The sequence below is a fragment of the Condylura cristata genome, unplaced genomic scaffold (genome assembly GCF_000260355.1).
Source record: "Condylura cristata isolate star-nosed mole 26May11 unplaced genomic scaffold, ConCri1.0 scaffold00006, whole genome shotgun sequence".
Classification (NCBI taxonomy): Eukaryota; Metazoa; Chordata; class Mammalia; order Eulipotyphla; family Talpidae; genus Condylura; species Condylura cristata.
In genome coordinates, this window is record NW_004567107.1 from 24,853,421 (window position 1) to 24,870,448 (window position 17,028).

A 17,028-nucleotide genomic window follows, 5' to 3' on the forward strand; every position below is an offset into this window, starting at 1 on the left:
TGGGTGGGTGGATGGACAGAAGGGGAGAATGCATGGGATGGATGAATGCATACATGGATACATGGATACATGAGTGAATTAAGAGGAAACTACAGTCATGACTACTGAGGTTTCAGAATATGCATGCTAATTTGGTGGTCTTGCGCTTCTCAAATAAAGTCATGATTTAAGGCAGTTCTCCTCCAAAACGTAGGTGGTCTTAACAAACAACTTTGTCCAACCAGTCCATTTCTGTAAATACTCCGGCATAGATACAGTTAACGTGGCTCCAGGAAACCGTGTTTTTCCAAATGAGACTGCGTGGAACGCAGTGCTGTGACCTGAAAGTCCTGCCTACCAGGCTGAATATTAGTGCGGAGCTGGCTGCTGGGCCACGTGGCTTCTGAGATTCTGATCCTGGCTCTGAATGAATTCACATGCCTAGTGAATTCACTAGTTTGGGTCAGGACAGATTCTGGGCAGTTGGGAGACTTGAGGGTACAGGGAGCCGAGCAGACCTTGAGTTTCCCTGGGAATCAAGTGCACCAGCCTTGCAGGCCTCGCGGGCAGAGAGGGCTGGGCTCAGATGGTATGAATGAAGTTCTTTGTGTGTGATTCAGCTTAGGATTGCCAATGTGCTTCTTCTTTAAAGCTGTCTCCACTTGATTGGTGGTGGATGCTATTTTTAGAAGGATGCTGAGATCTCAAGTGGGCTCAGCAAAAGGAATACAGAGATGAATCAGTAAGGTCTACCACCAGAGCAAGAAGAGAAAACTGTGCCCTGAGACCACAGCTGCCCCTCCCTCCCAGCCCCGCTTTCATTACTGACCTGCTAAGGCTTTAGATGATTTGGTATTAAATTCCACTCAGGGCTACTGGGCCTCGGTGTGTTCATCTCTGAAATGGGCATGTATTAGTCGGGGCCCAGGCTCAACTGCTATAAACCAAAAGCCTCAAAGTACTGAAGCAATTGTAAGTTTATGGCCCACTCACATAGAAGAACCCAGAGGTAAGTGAGTGGTTCTGATGAGCCAATGCTGCTGTGCTCACCGTGCAGCTCCTGCTGGGATTCCCAGGAGGCTGTTCTGGTTCTCGCTAGAGAAAAAGGAAGAGAACTGGACCCAGGGAGCATGTGTGTGGTGGTTTTAAAGGCCTGCCCTGGAAGCGGCTTCGTCATTTCCAGAACAGCAGGCAGAACAGTTACTTGACCACACCTAACTGGGGAAAGTAGCCTTTAGCTGGGGGGATCTCTTGAACAGAGCAAGAGAAAATGAACTCTGGGATGAGATACCCCAGGGGAGGGTACCAGCTGCTGTTAGACTGGGTACAGCATGTGCCTCATCTCTGCCCGCTAACAGGCTGCCTCTTCCCTGCCCAGGAGCTGGTGAAGATCCTGCACAAGGCGCTGGAGGATGCCCAGCAGGAGAAGAGGGCATCCAGCGCCTACCTGGCTGCGGCCGAGGACAAAGACCGGCTGGAGCTGGTGCGGCACAAAGTGCGGCAGATCGCGGAGCTGGGCCGGCGGGTGGAGGCCCTGGAGCAGGAGCGGGAGAGCCTGGTGCAGACAGTCAGCCTGCGGGAGCAGGAGGTGCAGGAGCTGCAGCAGCACGTGCAGCTGCTGATGGACAAGAACGAGGCCAAGCAGCAGGTCATCTGCAAGCTGTCTGAGAAGGTCACTCGGGACTTCATGCATCCCCCAAACCAGCCCCCAGCAGCCCCGGATGCTGCTGACCGGGACTTCCTGAGCCAACAGGAGAAGCTAGAACACCTGAAGGTAGGGCTTCTCCCTCCATGTCCTGGGCCCTGTGGGGGTCCCTGCTGTCCTCCTAGGCGAATTTAGAGGGAACCGGAATACCATTAATGCGGGAATATTCATATTGGAAATAGATGCTGACGGAATTATGGCTCCACAGGTTTGTGCTGTCTTAACCAGGCCACTTTGGCCTTTCAGTGCTCTTGTATGCGAAAAGTGGAGAGTTCTCTAGATCATCACATTAGAGATGAACAAGCCGAAGACAGTCAGCATTCGGAATGCTAGACCAGCTTAGCTGGGGCCGGCCTGGTCAGCCTCCACCAGTGCCATGCCGATGTCCTCAGGAGCCCCAGGATACCAGAGCAGCTCTCCCTGGTGGTCCCACACGCTGGACAAGTGGCCCAGGACTGTCTGACACAGGACACAGTGGTGGCTCCAACTGTTCCCAGGTGGCGCTTACTTCCTCCTCACACCAGCCCTGTGGAGAGGGCGTCGTGTGTTCCCACTTTATGAGGATGTTGAGGCTGAGAACGATGCAGTAACTTGCCCAGGGCTGTGCTTTGAGGAAGCAGGGGAACTGGAAGCTCAGTCTCTGACTAGCCTGTCTTCTCTGCTGTCTTCCGCTTCTTCACCACACCCCAACCCGACCTTGCAGCAGCTCTCTCTGGGAGCTGCTCATTGGGAACTGCTGGGCAAAGACGGCAGGAAATTTGCTTTAGGAGTGATGCCTGCCGTGGGCTGGTGATAGCAGCTCTCAGACCAATACAGACCCACAGTCGGGCCAGGTGCTCACAGCCCCCACTGGCCCTAATGGCAGCCATGGAACCAGGGCCAGCCCTGCCCCCAACCTGCCACTCCTTGCCACACACACATTCGTATGTGTAACAGTGGAACTCTCTGCTGCTGTGTCCAAAGGCTGCTGTTGGGGGAAGTGAAAGGGAGGAAGAATAAGGAGAAATCCGGAAGCCTTGAGAGACATACATGCAGCATGGCACGTGGCTCATGCCCACTGCCAGGCTGCCCTGGGTTTAGATCTTGGCTCCACCTCAGGCAGGTGGTCACCCATCTCTCGATGCAGGAACATCTTGCAGTTCCTACTCACAGAGCTGTTAGAAGGCTAGAGGAAGAGAACCCTCAGAGCCCCTCCCCTTTCTTTAGAGTGAAAAACCATGGAGCCATCCTCTGAACCTGCTCGCTTATTTAGTCAAAATGAAAACAAAAGCCTTTCAAATACAGGTGCCTGAGGTTGCTAGAAAGCTCTCCGCCTCCACCCAGCAGCGAGAATTGCTTCCATCCATTGCTGCCACTGTGTCAAGCGCCTTCCTTTTCTCTCTGGCCCCACCTGCTGGGTCCTTGCAAACCCTGAGATAACCTGGTGGTCAGAACCGTAGACTCAGGTGACCCGAACAGTTACCTAGAAGCGTAGGCTCACCTAGGACCCCAGTGTGCCCACTGAGAATTTACATTCTCGGGATTTAACTTGTCAGTGAGCGGGGATGAGACTCTGTGATCCAAGAAATGTACATGGGCAGCCAATGCTGAACCCAGTGTTCTGTGCTGAAGGGACCCAGATGCCAGAAAAAAAAAACCTTTGATGTCTGATCTGGGGGTGGGGGGTTGCTGGGGGTTTGGGAGGTGGAGAATGGATGAGCCAACAGAAATCCATGTCTTCAGGTTTTGTCACAGAGCATGTTCACACTTCCTGCTTGCCCTATAATTGGGACACCCAACCGTAAGGAAATGTCCCTTGCTGTCGAAACTGTCAGTTGGAGAATAGAATCAACCTCTTGAGTGGCAGCGCTGGAGACGGGGCTAGTCAGCCCCCCCTCCCATTTTGGGCGCTGGGGCTGCTGAGCCCTAAAGGGGGAGCGGGCTGGTGGCCAAGTGCCACAGACCTCACATGGCAGGGTTGCTCTAGGCCTCCTCACAACCAACCAGTGGCCTTTCCCAGGACCGCAAAGGTCAATGGTAGCTCCCCAAGACAACTCCCGGGTCCTGATCCCCCAGAAGGCAGGCCGGCGGCGGCTCTCTTTCCCACCCCCTTTCTCCACTGGCGTTCTCCTCCTTCACTTGCCTGTGACTGTCTGTGACTTTTCTCTTCTCTGAGTCTCTCTTTTTCCTCCCTACAGTTCTGAGCCAAGAACAACACTCAAGGTAGGGCAACTAGCTGAAGGTGCTGCCCAGACACCCACGGCCACTGCTGCTCCAGGGGTGCTCACACCTGCCCTCTCTGTCTGGGGCGGGTGCAGGTGGAGTACCCCATGCAACATGCCCAAAGCCTTGACACCAGTGAGCGCCTTCTGGAATGAGGAAGGAGGGGCAACCACAGGAGGCAGAACCCGTGATGGTGTAGAGCGACCTGGCTGTGCTTTCACTCGCCATGGGTTTCGATTCCTGCTGTGAGTGACCACAGCTGGGCTGGGCTAGGATGTGGCCGTCTTTCCTGCCAGCTGTGTGACTGAGGAGCGCTCACTTTCTCCATCTTGTTTCCTTATCTGTAATGGGAATGGCAGCGCAGCGTATCTTCCAACAGCTTTGTGGTAATGGTTCATCTGTATGGGAGGGCACAGCGGCCCAGCGCATAGCAGGGACTTTGTTACCAGAGACCTACTCCTGCCATGGCTGAAGGCTTGTTGCTTTTCCCCAGGCGTTTGGGAAGAGTCCACAAGAGCAGCAATGGGAGGTCTTCTCTCAGCAGGCAGAGGGGGAGCTTGGGAGCCCGAAGAGCACCCCTCAGATGTTGTAAGACTTGCATTGCACATGCCACCTGCCAGCCACCATTCCGCACATGTTAACTAATGAAAAGATTTTTTTAATCCCCATTTTTTAAAAAGATTTATGTATACAGAGCTAGGGTACAGGCCAGAGGTGCAGGGGCAGTGAGAGGATTCACCAGAGACAGAGCGGGGAGCAGAACAGGCAGATCGATGAAGTCCACTGCTGAGGGGAGCAGCGGGCGGGTCAGGAGAGGTCTGCCGCGCCATGTGGTCACCTCCCAGCCGGGGTCAAAGTGGCCTCAGCCAGCTTCACAGTGCTGCGATTTAACCCATTGTACCACCAGGCAGGGCCTATAGTCCTCATTTTTTAGACGAAGGGATGAGGCACAGAAGAGCAAGTGACCTGTCCAGAGTCTCAGTAGCAATGGCAGTGTGGCCAGGAGCCCATTCCTGACCGCCAGGCTACAAGCCCTCAGTGTTTGCATCTTACGTGTGCTGTTCTCACATTTAATGCTCTTGAAGAATGGGGATTAATTAGAGCTTTGATGGGCAGGCCACTTCGAGTTTAAACTGTGTTGAGTGCAGTGGTGAGGGTCTCGGCTTCAGGCCGACACCCCGATGGTAGCGGCTGTGTGAGCTAAGCCAGGTCCTCCGAGACCTCATCTGTGTCACTTCTGGGGCTGCTGGGAGAAGGACATATGAGAGTGAGTTTGCCTGGGGAGAGGAGGCAAGGGTGGCGGTGCAGGGACCTGACGCAGCCTCTGTTCACGAGTTTTCTAAAACTCTCTAGAGATCAATACATAAGGCTGTCATGTGAGTGGGAGACTTCCCAAGGCCTGGGAAATCCTGAGCTCCCAGGAGGTTGGTCCTTATGCTGCAGACACGAGACTGTGTCAGTCTCCCTGTCCCCTGCATCCAAGGATAAGAATGTGGGGCTCCAGGGGGAAGCAGGCAGACCCTTGCCAGCACTCCCTGGCCGTCCAGCGTGATGCTCTTCACTTCCAGATAAATCAGGGCCGGTCCCAAATCACCCCTGTAGTAGCATCTCTCTCACTCACCCACAGCCCAGCCTAGTACATTTCTTTTTTTTTTTTTTAAGATGTATTTATTCATGCATACAGAACTGGGGTACAAGCCAGAGATGCAGGGGCAGTGAGAAGATTCACCAGAGATAAAGTGGGGAGCAGAACAGGCAGACCCACTTAGTACACTGTTGAGGGGAGCAGCGGGCAGGTCAGGAGAGGTCTGCCATGCCATGTGGGTCACCTCTGGGGCGGGGATCGAACCTATACTGAAGTGGCTTTAGCTTCTTAGTGCTGTGCTTTAACCAGCTGTGCCACCAGGGAGGGCCCCCAGTACATTACCTGCGTGGGAGGAAAAGGGGTTTTGTTTCAGCCAGTAAATGCCCTGCAGTACAGCCACGTGTGCACACGTGTGTCCAGGCGGCTTGGGCAGGGCCCATCCTGCAGAATGAAGACAGATTCGCAGCTGCGGTTGCTCCTTCTGAAGCTCAGGCTGCTGCGGGAACTCTTGGCCAGCTTTTCCTTACATACTCCAAGAGCATCACATTCCCCCACTGAACAGCTTCGGTGGAAAAATTCTAAGCTCAGAGATGTGCATCACAGTGTTCTTCATCATCAAATGCATAGATGACAACTACCTTACAGTAAATTCACCCCATAGAATAGTCATCAGGCATTAAAATGATTGTTGGGAAGCTTACACAACAGCCTAAAGAAATATTTACAAAGTGGCACTAAGTAAAAAATATTTCTTCTCCATAAACTGTTCAGTTTCATTGCAAATATATGACAAACTATGTTCATTTTGAAAATATTAGCTTCCTGTTTGCTATCTGTTAGTCCTCCTAGTTAGCGTTATAAAACATGTTACTTCCCTTAGACTCCCAGCAGCCGAGGAGGCAGTTGGCATTTGCTCCTTTTACAAAGGAGGAAACAGAGGGTCAGAGAGGTTCAGTGAGACCTCCCAGCCTGGAAGTCAGAGCCAAGACTTGATTTCCAGGCCTAGAACTGTCTCCACCACATCAGGCTGTGATCAAAATTAGAGGGTGTTACTGGTAATAAGGTTTTTCATTCAGACTTTCTTTTCTGTTGCCATTATTGGAAATTTGTAAAGAAAGGAAGTGTTAGAAGCTCATTTGCAGGTGAGAACCAGGGCCATGTTTATGGCACCCCGCATTAAATGCTTTGCTTTCTTTTCCAGGATGACATAGAAGCATACCGGACCCAGAACCGCTTTCTCAATTCTGAGATCCACCAGGTCACAAAGATCTGGAGAAAGGTGGCTGAGAAGGAGAAAGCCCTCCTGATGAAGGTGAGAGGCAGGAGCCCTTTCCTGGCCATCACCATTCTTGACTCCCATTCTCAGTCGCCCCATCTGTTTCCACATTAGCTATCTGAGGTTCCCCTGGACTGACCCTTCACTCAAGACCTGCATGAGTTTCTCCTCAGTCATCCAGTATGCTGCTGAAACTATAGGGTAGGGGTATGAAGACTAGTAAGTCCAGCTCCTACCCTCAAGGAGGGTGCAAGTGGGTTCTGGGAAGATGGTGGACCAGGAGCCTGTGTCCCCACCTAGACAACAAATGCACTGGTAGAATCTGTATAACGTGACTGTTTAGGAACTCTAGGGCCTCTTACTACTTCCAGAGGAAATTTGGAAGGTAAAATGGAGTTAATTTTAGTTCTTAGCACAATGGCATCTACCCATCACCCAGATGCTTCCCCATGGGAGGCAGCTGTGCCAATGTTCGGGAACGACGTATGTGCAGCTTCTCGGATATCGGTGACAGACTCAGGAAGCAGCCTGGCTCGTAGGGGGCAGTGTGGGAGGGAACCTGTTGGAGCAGGTAGGACAACAGGCTCGCGCGATTGCTTGGAGTTGCTGCTCAGCTACATTTGTTGATAGTGACCTGGCCAGGGGTACTGTAGAATGACACTCTTGGCCAGGAGGCTCCCACCCCGCCACCCCAGGATGAGGCATCCTCAGATTATGGCAATGCTGTAAGGTAGATTTTTGCTGTCCCTATCTTGCACAGAAGGGAAACAAGACCTAGAGAAGTTATCAGACTTGCCGAGCTCCGCCCAGCCGGTATAAGCCAAAACACCAAAGTTCCAGGCAAGGGGTGGGAGTAGGCAGACTGGGAGTGTGCAAGAAAGCCATGCTGTGGGGGGAGATATGATGTTGGAGGAACGGCAAGAACCCACATGGCAGCAGCAGAGGGCACACGGCCAGTGTCCAGAGATGCATGTCCCTTCTGGTCTTGATAGCCCCAGCATAGAGCCAGCTATGAGCCAAAAGCCTGGGAGTGGCTTTCTACTGCCAGCCATCTGACCCTCACCAGAATCCTGAGACCAACTCTTTGTTCCGATGAAGAAGCTGAGGTCCAGAGAGGTTAAGTAACTAGCCACAGGTCACCTGTGCGGCTGTGGCTGAACCATGAAGGAACTGCCAGCTGCAAAAAGTCGTGCTCCCCTGGCCCCCCTCTTCCCTCTTTCTCCTGAACCCAGGTCCAGCATGGGCCCAGAACTCCCCTAGAGCCCTTTCTGCCTCACTGCAAACCCTTAGGTTTGGGGCCCAGCTCATTTCCTTACCTGAAGGTCTGGAAAGGCTGAGGTGGGGGAAGGGCAGTGCTGTCTCGGCTGGTTCCAGCTTCAAGTGTGCCCAAGCACAGCCAGGCTGACATGCCGCCTCTCCCGCCCACAGTGTGCCTACCTCCAAGCCAAGAACTGCCAGGTGGAAAGCAAGTACCTGGCGGGACTGCGGAGGCTACAGGAGGCCGTGGGGGACGAGGCCAGTGAGTGCTCAGAGCTGCTGAAGCATCTGATCCAGGAGGCGCTGCAGTGGGAAGCCAGCGACGCCTCGGCAGACAATGTCCAGCTGAGCCCCATCAGGTGAGGCCAGCGGGGGCTGGGGTACGTGGGTCTGTACGACCTGGGTCCATCCCCACCTCGCCTGCTGCTGGCTACTGCTGACATGTGCCGAGTCTGCACGGCCCTCCCTCCCCTGGCTTCAGATGAGTGGGCACGTGCTTGAGATGAGCCCCATCTCACGGCCCAGGCAGAGTGGGTGCAGGAGGCAGCCGTGCCCAAGCCACGCAGCACTTAGTGCAGCTGGCACAGGACTCCTCCAGGGCTCTGTTCCCCCACTTTCCCGGGATGCCTTGCGGAGGTGTTATCCAGAGAGGAGTGTGGGGCACAAGCCAGCAGCCCCCTGAGCCGAGCCCTGCTAAGCGCAGTGGACATGGGCAGTCACAGAGGGTCTGTGACGAGGGTCAAAGGCCCCTTGAGGCTGCGTGGGGCAGTGTCAGGAGCTGAGGTGTTTGACCAGACTTCGCTCTCTTTCTGTGCGCCTTGGACAATTCACGTCACCTTAGGACCTCGTATTCAGCCTCCAGAAGATGCGGGCTGAGACCGCCTCCTCTTCAAGCTCATTATGATTAAATGATGTAGCGCACAGAGGGCGCAGGATAAGGACAGAGCCATGTTGAAAAAATGAAAGGCCCTTGGGAATAGGTTCCCAGTTCTCCCCTCTCCGCTTGTCACTAATTCTGTCTGTTCCCCATCCATCCTTGGGCTTCCTGGCTGGGGAAACGGGGCCCTGTGTGGGCAGCTTTGGAAGGACCTAAGGCTGCACGGGAGTAATAGGGGCCACCTGCACTTGCTTAGAATGAGTAAGTCTCTCTCCAGCACCAGATGCCACTGAGGCCCCATGTGGCCTACAGCAGAGAATACCCCGGGTCTGCAGAGTCCTGTGTCCATTGCACAGATGAGCAAACTGAGACTGGGAAAGGTGAAGTGGCCTGCCCAGAGATGCTTTAGTAACTCACAGTAGAGGCAGGAACCTTGCCACCCGCTGCTGCTTCTAGGGAAGGGCCTGGGGGCGGCATCGCTAACGCAGACTTCTGCCAGCAGCGAGTATGACGAGTATGGCTTCCTGACGGTGCCCAACTATGAGGTGGAAGACCTGAGGCTGCTGGCCAAGATCCAGGCACTGGAGGTGCACTCCCACCACCTGCTGGCCCACGAGGCTGTGGAGCGGCCACTGCGGGAGCGCTGGGCTGCCCTGGGTGAGCTGACACGCTCGACGGAGCTCAAGCAGCTGCTGCGGGCCGGGGTGCCCCGGGAGCACAGGCCCCGTGTCTGGAAGTGGCTGGTCCACCTCCGAGTCCACCACCTGTATTCTCCTGGCCGATACAAGGAGCTGCTGAGCCGGGGCCAGGCCCGCAAGCACCCCGCTGCCCGCCAGATCGAGCTGGACCTGAACCGAACCTTCCCCAACAACAAGCACTTCACCTGTCCCGCCTCCGCCTTCCCCGACAAGCTCCGCCGGGTGCTGCTGGCCTTCTCCTGGCAGAACCCCGCCATTGGTTACTGCCAAGGCCTGAACAGGTGAGACACTGTAGCCCAAGGGCACAGCCTGTAACTTTCAGAGCACCCCCTCAAGAACGGGAGAGGGGTGTCCAGGAGGCTTGATCCCCGCTGCTCAGATGAGAAGCTGGGGAAAGGACATATTTGAGATAGGTAGGTCAGGGCCCAGGTCTCCCCAGCCCATGCACTCGCCCTCCACTTGTGCGGAGGGAGAATTGCTACTTGTGTAGAAAAGAAAGCATCCCAAAGAGCTGTACACACCCCTGTCTGGTTCAGGGGTCACTTGCTTGCATTGAAACCCACTCAGATGAGCCCAAGAAAGGAATCTGTAAATATCTCAAGGAAGCTCACAAAAGCCAGGAAAAGGACACAGGGCTAGGGGCCAGATGGCCAGTGGAGACTGGGGCGCATGCAACCTGCAGGGGGCACCATTCACTGCCCCCATTCCTCGGAATGCTGCACCCTGACATTGCCTAGCGCCAGGTGCTGCTCTGCAGCCCTTTGGGGGGCTGTGTGTTCCCTGGTCTCTCACTCTGCGAATCTGCATCCTCTTTGAGCGCACCCGCTCTCATTATTGGGCCATTGACATGGTCAGGATGGAGACCCTGTCTTGTACCTTTTGGTCTTCCTTTCTTGTTAATACTCTCCCAACCCAAGCCTAAATTTCCTTGGAAGAAATCAGCCCATCCTGGATTAATTCTGCTCCCAACAGTGAGAGACAAAGGATCAGGGATAGAGGGGGGTGGGGTTACCTGGAGGGCCCCCCTTCGGGACTGTGGGGGACTCTCATGGATGCCCCCAGTTATCTCAAGACAGGTTGCGTGATCACAATATTTCCCAAAGCAAGTTTTGACTCAATTTAAACATATATGTGCTCAAGGAAAATTGGCGTAAACCCCTCTGCTTTGTTTTTAGAAAAGGCAGCATGTTACATTGACTTAACACAGAATAAACATTCAGAGTATCCCTACCCAAACCTGAATGACTCCCAAAGGTGGATATTTTTGATACTTTAATTCCAGCCTACATAGGAGGAAATAGTAAAGTTACTGGAAACTCTGGGTTAAACACCCCAGAGTAATGCCTGTCAGTCGAAGCATATTGTAAAACATATTCAGAGTTCATGCTACTCTGCTGTGGGAGCATCTGTGCAAATCCAGCCAGCCAGGCAGCCAGCCATAGCCTAGCAGGAAGCCTGTACAGTCCTCATCTGTTTGGACATGCTAAAAATCTAGAAGGGACAAAACTTTCACAAAACCTTCAAGAATAGCTTTGAAGGGAGCTGGAAGCTATTCTAGTAATATGAGGAATAATTCTGTATCTCACACAAAGGGCAGGTAGGTTCTAAGACTCGATGAGGTCCCCCGGATGCCAGGTGCTTTACGTACTTGACATCATCTAACCTTCAGAAAAACCCTGTGAAGAAGGTATCGTGCCCTCCCTCACCCATGTGAGACAAGAGGGGGTGTGAGAGGCGAAGGAACCTACCCAGTGCCACGCCACGCATGGTGGCGGACCACGCACGGACACCCACACTGGGCCGCCCACCACGTCGGGTCTCCTACCATGTGCCCTCACTCATAGCAGGTGCTGTGGCAGACAGTGAGTGTTCCTGATCAGATTAAGGAATGCAGTTAGTCGTGCCTGGGTTTGGGAGTCTGGTCTGTGCCGAAAGGGCAGGGCTAATTCCTCTAGCAGGAGGGGTCCTGACATAAGCCTCTTAGAAGGAAAAAGCTTCGCCTGAGTGGAAAGAGACAGCACAGGCCACAGAGGCCTGTGGGAAACTACTGAGGCTAGAAATAGTCATTTCTTTTTTTTTTTTAAATGATGGATTTTTATTTATGTGTACAGAACTGGGGTACAGGCCAGAGGTACAGGGGTGGTGAGAGGATTCACCAGAGACAGAGTGGGGAGCAGAACAGGCAGATGGACTGAAATACACCGCTGAGGGGAGCAGCAGGCAGGTCAGGAGAGGGTGGTCACCTCTCTGGCCCGGATGGAACTCACGCTGCAGTGGCTGTGCTGGCTTCATAGGGCTGCACTATGCCCTTTCCCCCATTGTGCCACCAGGGAGGGCCCCCAACAGTCATTTCTTTAACTCTTTTTCTGGCTGGATGCTATGTTTACCCAGAACATTTCAAATATGTTCTTATTATTACTTTAAATAGAAAGTTTTTGTACTAAAAAGAGCCTGTTCAAATGTGGAAAGTGTGATGCACACTCTCAAGGCCCTCAAACCCTGCAAGCCCCTGTCAGTTGTCTGAGTGCAGCCATCTAGGGGCAGCCTCTAGAACTGCGCCGTGGTGTCTGAAGAGCGCAGACCCTCCTTCTAGGCAACAGATTTCAAGAGGGTAACAGACATCTTAGTGCCAATTAAAGCAGAAAATAATTGAAAGTGATTTCCCTTTAATGTAAAGTTGGAGTACTTTGAAAGTATTCTGTCCTTTCCCTTTCACTGTACTCCCTCATTTACAGACCTACGTGGGCTGTGTGCCTTGAACATGAGTCTGGCCACAGTCCTGAGAAGTTGTCAGCGGCAGAGTCTCATCACTGACATTTTAGTGTGGGTAGAAATCTTAAGCTCATGCTGGAAGCCAGCTCCTGACCTGATCACATCTTAGACTCCAATGGGATGGGGTGAGAACAGCAGGCTGTATTTGGTTGGGAGTCTAGCCATCCCTATTCCTAGTTCCACTCTTTCAAGTGACTTTGAGAAAGTCATTGTGTTTTCTGGGTCCCTGTCTTCCCATCTCTACAATAAGGGATCACCAGTAGAAAGGAGTTGCCAAGAACCTTGTGAGAGTTTCTGAAGCAGCTCCAGACACAGTGAGAAAGAGTACTATGATCAATTGGTTATGTCTACCCTGGACATAAGTGAAGGGAATGTTGTCAATCAATTAGTTATGTCTGCTCGGGCACAGACAGAGAAGTAGCCAAAGTATTGTACATTTGCTACTCCTGAACTAGATCCCTGAAATTCCCCCACCCCCAGTCCAGCACTGATAGGGCAGAACTTCCTGTTTCCCAGATCTATGACTATTTTCCTCTCCATCCACTCAACTCAGGCTCCGGAGGACTTGTACAAATCTACTGGGGAGGGAGAAAGGGATTCTTATTGCTTTTGAGAACCAACACTGTTTTCTTTAAAACAGTGGGACCCTCAGAAGAAAACAGAGGTGATGAATCCAATCTAATAATAGCCCAGAGAAGCCTAAATATCTGGATAATGAAATGTACTTTAAATGCCTATTGAGAATCGGAGGTTTCACGATACTGTAACACAGCATCTCCTGAGGGGTATTCAGTGGATGCACTGTGCTTAAGGCAGGGCCCCCTGGGACAGCCCTGGGTTATGGAGGCACATGGGGCTTTGTCAGTGTAGGATTTCTCAGAGGCTTTGTTAAGATCATCTGTATCAAAGAGAGAGAGAGAAAGAAAAGAAAAGATCAACTGTATCAGAGCCTCTAAAAGAGGACCGCATAGGCATCATTTCCCAATTATCTTTAGATATGGGGAAATGCTAGCACCAGCACCTTGTAGGAGAAACCAGTAGGACCTGGCTGAGCCTGTCCAGAAAGATGAGAAAACTGTATCCGAGGCAGACATCCCACATCCCTAGTCAGCACTGTGGGTGTTGTGTGTGTGGTGGGGGGCAATGTTCTTTCTCACCCACGGTCTCAGTAGAACCTTATGACAATTTTGGGGGAGAGGGGAAGTCAAGTAGAAAAAGAACTCTGTATATTGAGCACCTCACTCTGCCAGTGGGCAAAGCTCTGTAGGCCAGTCCCTTTTTTCAAACTGCTCGCCCAGCCCTGGAAGGTAGATATTGGTGATCCTACTTGGTCAGGTCTCAAAGACTGAGGATAACTATGTGCGGGACATTTAATATGTGAGCTTGGCTCATTCTCGCAACAGTTCTGTGATTATCCTGAGGAAGCAGAGGCTCAGAGAGGTAAAGTAGCTTGCCCAAGGTTACCCAGCTAGGAAGCTACAGGAACAGGATTCACTTGCAGGCAGCCGGACTCAGGAGCCTCTGCTTTAAAATGATCCTCACTGCGCTAGAAACCCCCTATGTTTTCCTCCCCAGAGGCAGGTTCATTTCCCCCCAGGTGCCAGGAGTATCAGCCTGATTAGGGAGTCAGGCTGGACAGGACCCCCCAGGACAAGGAGCCACTCCACCACAGGCTGCCTCTCACGACTCCTGTGAGTCACTCCAAGCCGACTCCTGTGAGTCACTCAAAGCCTCCTCCTGTTCCTCCCCAGGCTGGCGGCCATCTCTCTGCTGGTCCTGGATGAGGAGGAAAGTGCCTTCTGGTGCCTGGTGGCCATTGTTGAGACCATCATGCCAGCGGACTACTACAGCAAGACACTGACGGCATCCCAGGTAAGTAGGGCAAGGAGGGACCTTAGCCTTCATGCAGGTCATTCCTCTTGAATTGTTATACATGCCCAATAATAGCGGAAGTCAAGGACGTCCCGGGCCCCCACTTCTTCCTCTGTACAACAGTCACACCTGATATTAACCCAAGCTCCTTGAGGTTCAGTGAACCAAGGGGCCAAAACTTGACTGGCCTCCACTGGCAAGAACTAAACAGCCACCGGCTCTGAGTCGAAGCCTGAGGTGCCGGCACCAAGGACTGCCTGCCCATGCAGGAGTCAGCAAGTGCTGCCCACTGTACCTGTGCCCAGCCAGGCAGGGCTCTGGCTCCTCACAGTGCCGTGTGCCCCCAGGCAGGGCGGGACCTACTCGGGCTGCTGTAGAGCTGTGTGGACCGGCCCGGCAGGAAGCGTTTGGCAAGGAGGGAGCCAGCCCTTACAATGAGTGGCACCCGATGGGCCCTGTGACCCGCTTGCAGGTGGACCAGCGGGTGCTCCAGGATCTCCTCTCAGAAAAGCTGCCCAGGCTGATGGCCCACCTGGCCCAGCACCGTGTGGACCTCTCCTTCATCACCTTCAACTGGTTCCTTGTGGTCTTCGCAGACAGCCTCATCAGCAACATCCTCCTCCGGGTCTGGGATGCCTTCCTGTATGAGGGCACCAAGGTAGGGGATATGGGGCTGAACAGCAGGCCCTGGTTCTCCCTTCTGCCCCTAGAGAATGGGGAGACCAAGCTCACCTCTCTTGGATGTTGAGGACATCCAAGAACGTGGCTTTGCGAACTAAAGCACTTTACCTCTGCCTCTGAAGACGCAACCTGAAGTTGGAGGGAGGTCCTTCCCCTGGACGGGAAACATGAGGCGGATCCGGAGGCCCCACCAGCCACCCCGGCTCTTCCTGCTCTTGCTCCTGTCTGAACTAAGGAGGCTGGCTGGCACTTGGGTCTGGTCCCAGCTCTGCTCCTGACCTTGCTAGGAGGCTCTGGGAGGGGCTCCTTCTCCACCTCCGCCCTGGTTTCCACATGATGATCTGCTACACCTCACAGTTTACAAAATACCTCAGATCCATCATCATATCTGATTGCTGCTGACACCTCATGTAAAGAGAGTCTTGACACTCATTAGGTGCAACAGGGACAGCGCCTCCCCCAGGGTCCTGGGACAAGTCAACAGAGCCAGCACTTGGGGCTATGCTCCCCCTGGGGGTTTCCGGTCACCCCCATAGGCCTGCCTCCACACATTGCCTCCAACCTCTGCAGCCAGTCCCAGGACTCCTGCAGTCTGGCTGTCTGGGTTCTCCCTTTGGGCATTACCTGCCCTGACCCCCCAGGCTACAGCTGAGCCCCCCTCCCTGCACTGTACCCCCAGGTGGTGTTCCGCTATGCCTTGGCCATTTTCAAGTACAATGAGGAGGAGATACTGAGGCTGCAGGACAACCTGGAGATCTACCAGTACATGCGCTTCTTCACCAAGACCATTTGCAACAGCAGGTGAGAATACACGCACACCCTAGCTCGACCCCCTCAACCACCAACTCCATACGCCCTTAGCCTCATAGAGACTCACTACCAAGTGGAAATTCATGATATTGAGCCTCCAGTATAGATTAAAAATCTTTAGGAACATACCTCCTCTCCCACCTCAGTGATGTGTCTCCCTGACACCACATTCAAGGCCTCTATGCAGTTTCATTTCTTGCCTACCTTTTCTTGCACATAGTACCTATGCCCTATGATCTTGCCAAACGGTTCTTTGAATTCCTAAGACACTACTGGACATTTGGTCTGGCGATTTATTCTATTTTGAATGCCTGCTTGCTGCCTTCTCCATCACCACCATCTTGTCCAATTTCTCATTGTTCAAAATTCAGCTTATGTGTGGCCTCCTCCGGGAAGCCTTCCCTGACCAGCCTTTCCTTACTGAATTAGAGCTCCCATAGCCCTTAGTTTCCGCCTGCCTCATATCACTTGGGGTAGAAGTTATCTTATTCTCCTGGAAAGTGAGTCCCCTGAAGGCAGCAGGCTCCTCAGACACACAGGTATAAGGAACACAGGGGTGCCCAGTAAGACCCAGTGAACACAGGTTGAAGGGGTACTGATTATGCTTTCTCCCCAGGAAACTGATGAGCATCGCCTTCAACGACATGAACCCTTTTCCCATGAAACAGCTGCAGCAGCTGCGGAACACCCACCGGGAGAGGCTGGAGGCTGAGCTGCGGGAGCTGGAGCAGTTCAAGGCGGAGTACTTGGAAACTAAGGCATCCCGTGGCCAAGCTGTGCCTGAGGGCTACACCAGCGAGGATGAGGGGGAGGTCTGACTTGGCCACCTGCCTTCCCCACAACCCCTTCTCACCCCTAGCAAACAGGCGTCCCTGTGCCCTGGGCCAGTACCCTTTCTTCTCTGGGCCTCTGCTCCCCATGGAGTGTTGTCTGCCCTGAAGCCACTGTTGGGTTAACTCATCCAGGAAGCTTTCACTTCCTCCACAGAGCACTTTAGCACACAGACAAGAGTGCTGTCTTTTTAGGGTGACTTGAACATTTTCTAAGTTTTAGCTGTATAAACTGTAAATATTAATATATTTGCGAGTACTTCACAAGCTTGGGAATGTTGATGACTCCCTGACTGTCCCTGGGTGGGCCAGGGTGTCCCGCCTCTAGCAGCTTCCGGCCTCAGGCATCTCTGCTGTTGCTGTGTGTGTCTCTGCACTCAGGGCCTGTCTCTGGCATCGCTGCCTCAATGCTGCTGCGTCTGAGTTCAGGCACAGCTCCCATCCCTGCCGGCCTTGCGTCTGGGGTGTTCCCAGGGGAAAGTCT

At 53.2% G+C, this 17,028-nt stretch overlaps 1 protein-coding gene across 2 annotated transcripts in view; it reads left to right on the forward strand.

The window, feature by feature from the left end:
- TBC1D2 (TBC1 domain family, member 2) overlaps positions 1 to 16,795 on the forward strand; it is a 38,328-nt gene extending 21,533 nt beyond the window's left edge. Inside the window, exons 5-12 of one of the 2 annotated variants that reach the window (XM_012721327.1) lie at positions 1,358 to 1,753; positions 6,673 to 6,783; positions 8,176 to 8,363; positions 9,384 to 9,860; positions 14,103 to 14,223; positions 14,696 to 14,881; positions 15,584 to 15,705; positions 16,331 to 16,795. In XM_012721327.1, the coding sequence (XP_012576781.1) occupies positions 1,358 to 1,753; positions 6,673 to 6,783; positions 8,176 to 8,363; positions 9,384 to 9,860; positions 14,103 to 14,223; positions 14,696 to 14,881; positions 15,584 to 15,705; positions 16,331 to 16,532 (1,803 nt within the window). In that variant the 3' untranslated portion in view covers positions 16,533 to 16,795. Of the gene's footprint in view, positions 1 to 1,357; positions 1,754 to 4,385; positions 4,475 to 6,672; positions 6,784 to 8,175; positions 8,364 to 9,383; positions 9,861 to 14,102; positions 14,224 to 14,695; positions 14,882 to 15,583; positions 15,706 to 16,330 lie in introns of those variants that run through there. The other variant, XM_012721328.1, reaches the window with a different exon arrangement.
- Positions 16,796 to 17,028: the final 233 nt, after the last annotated feature.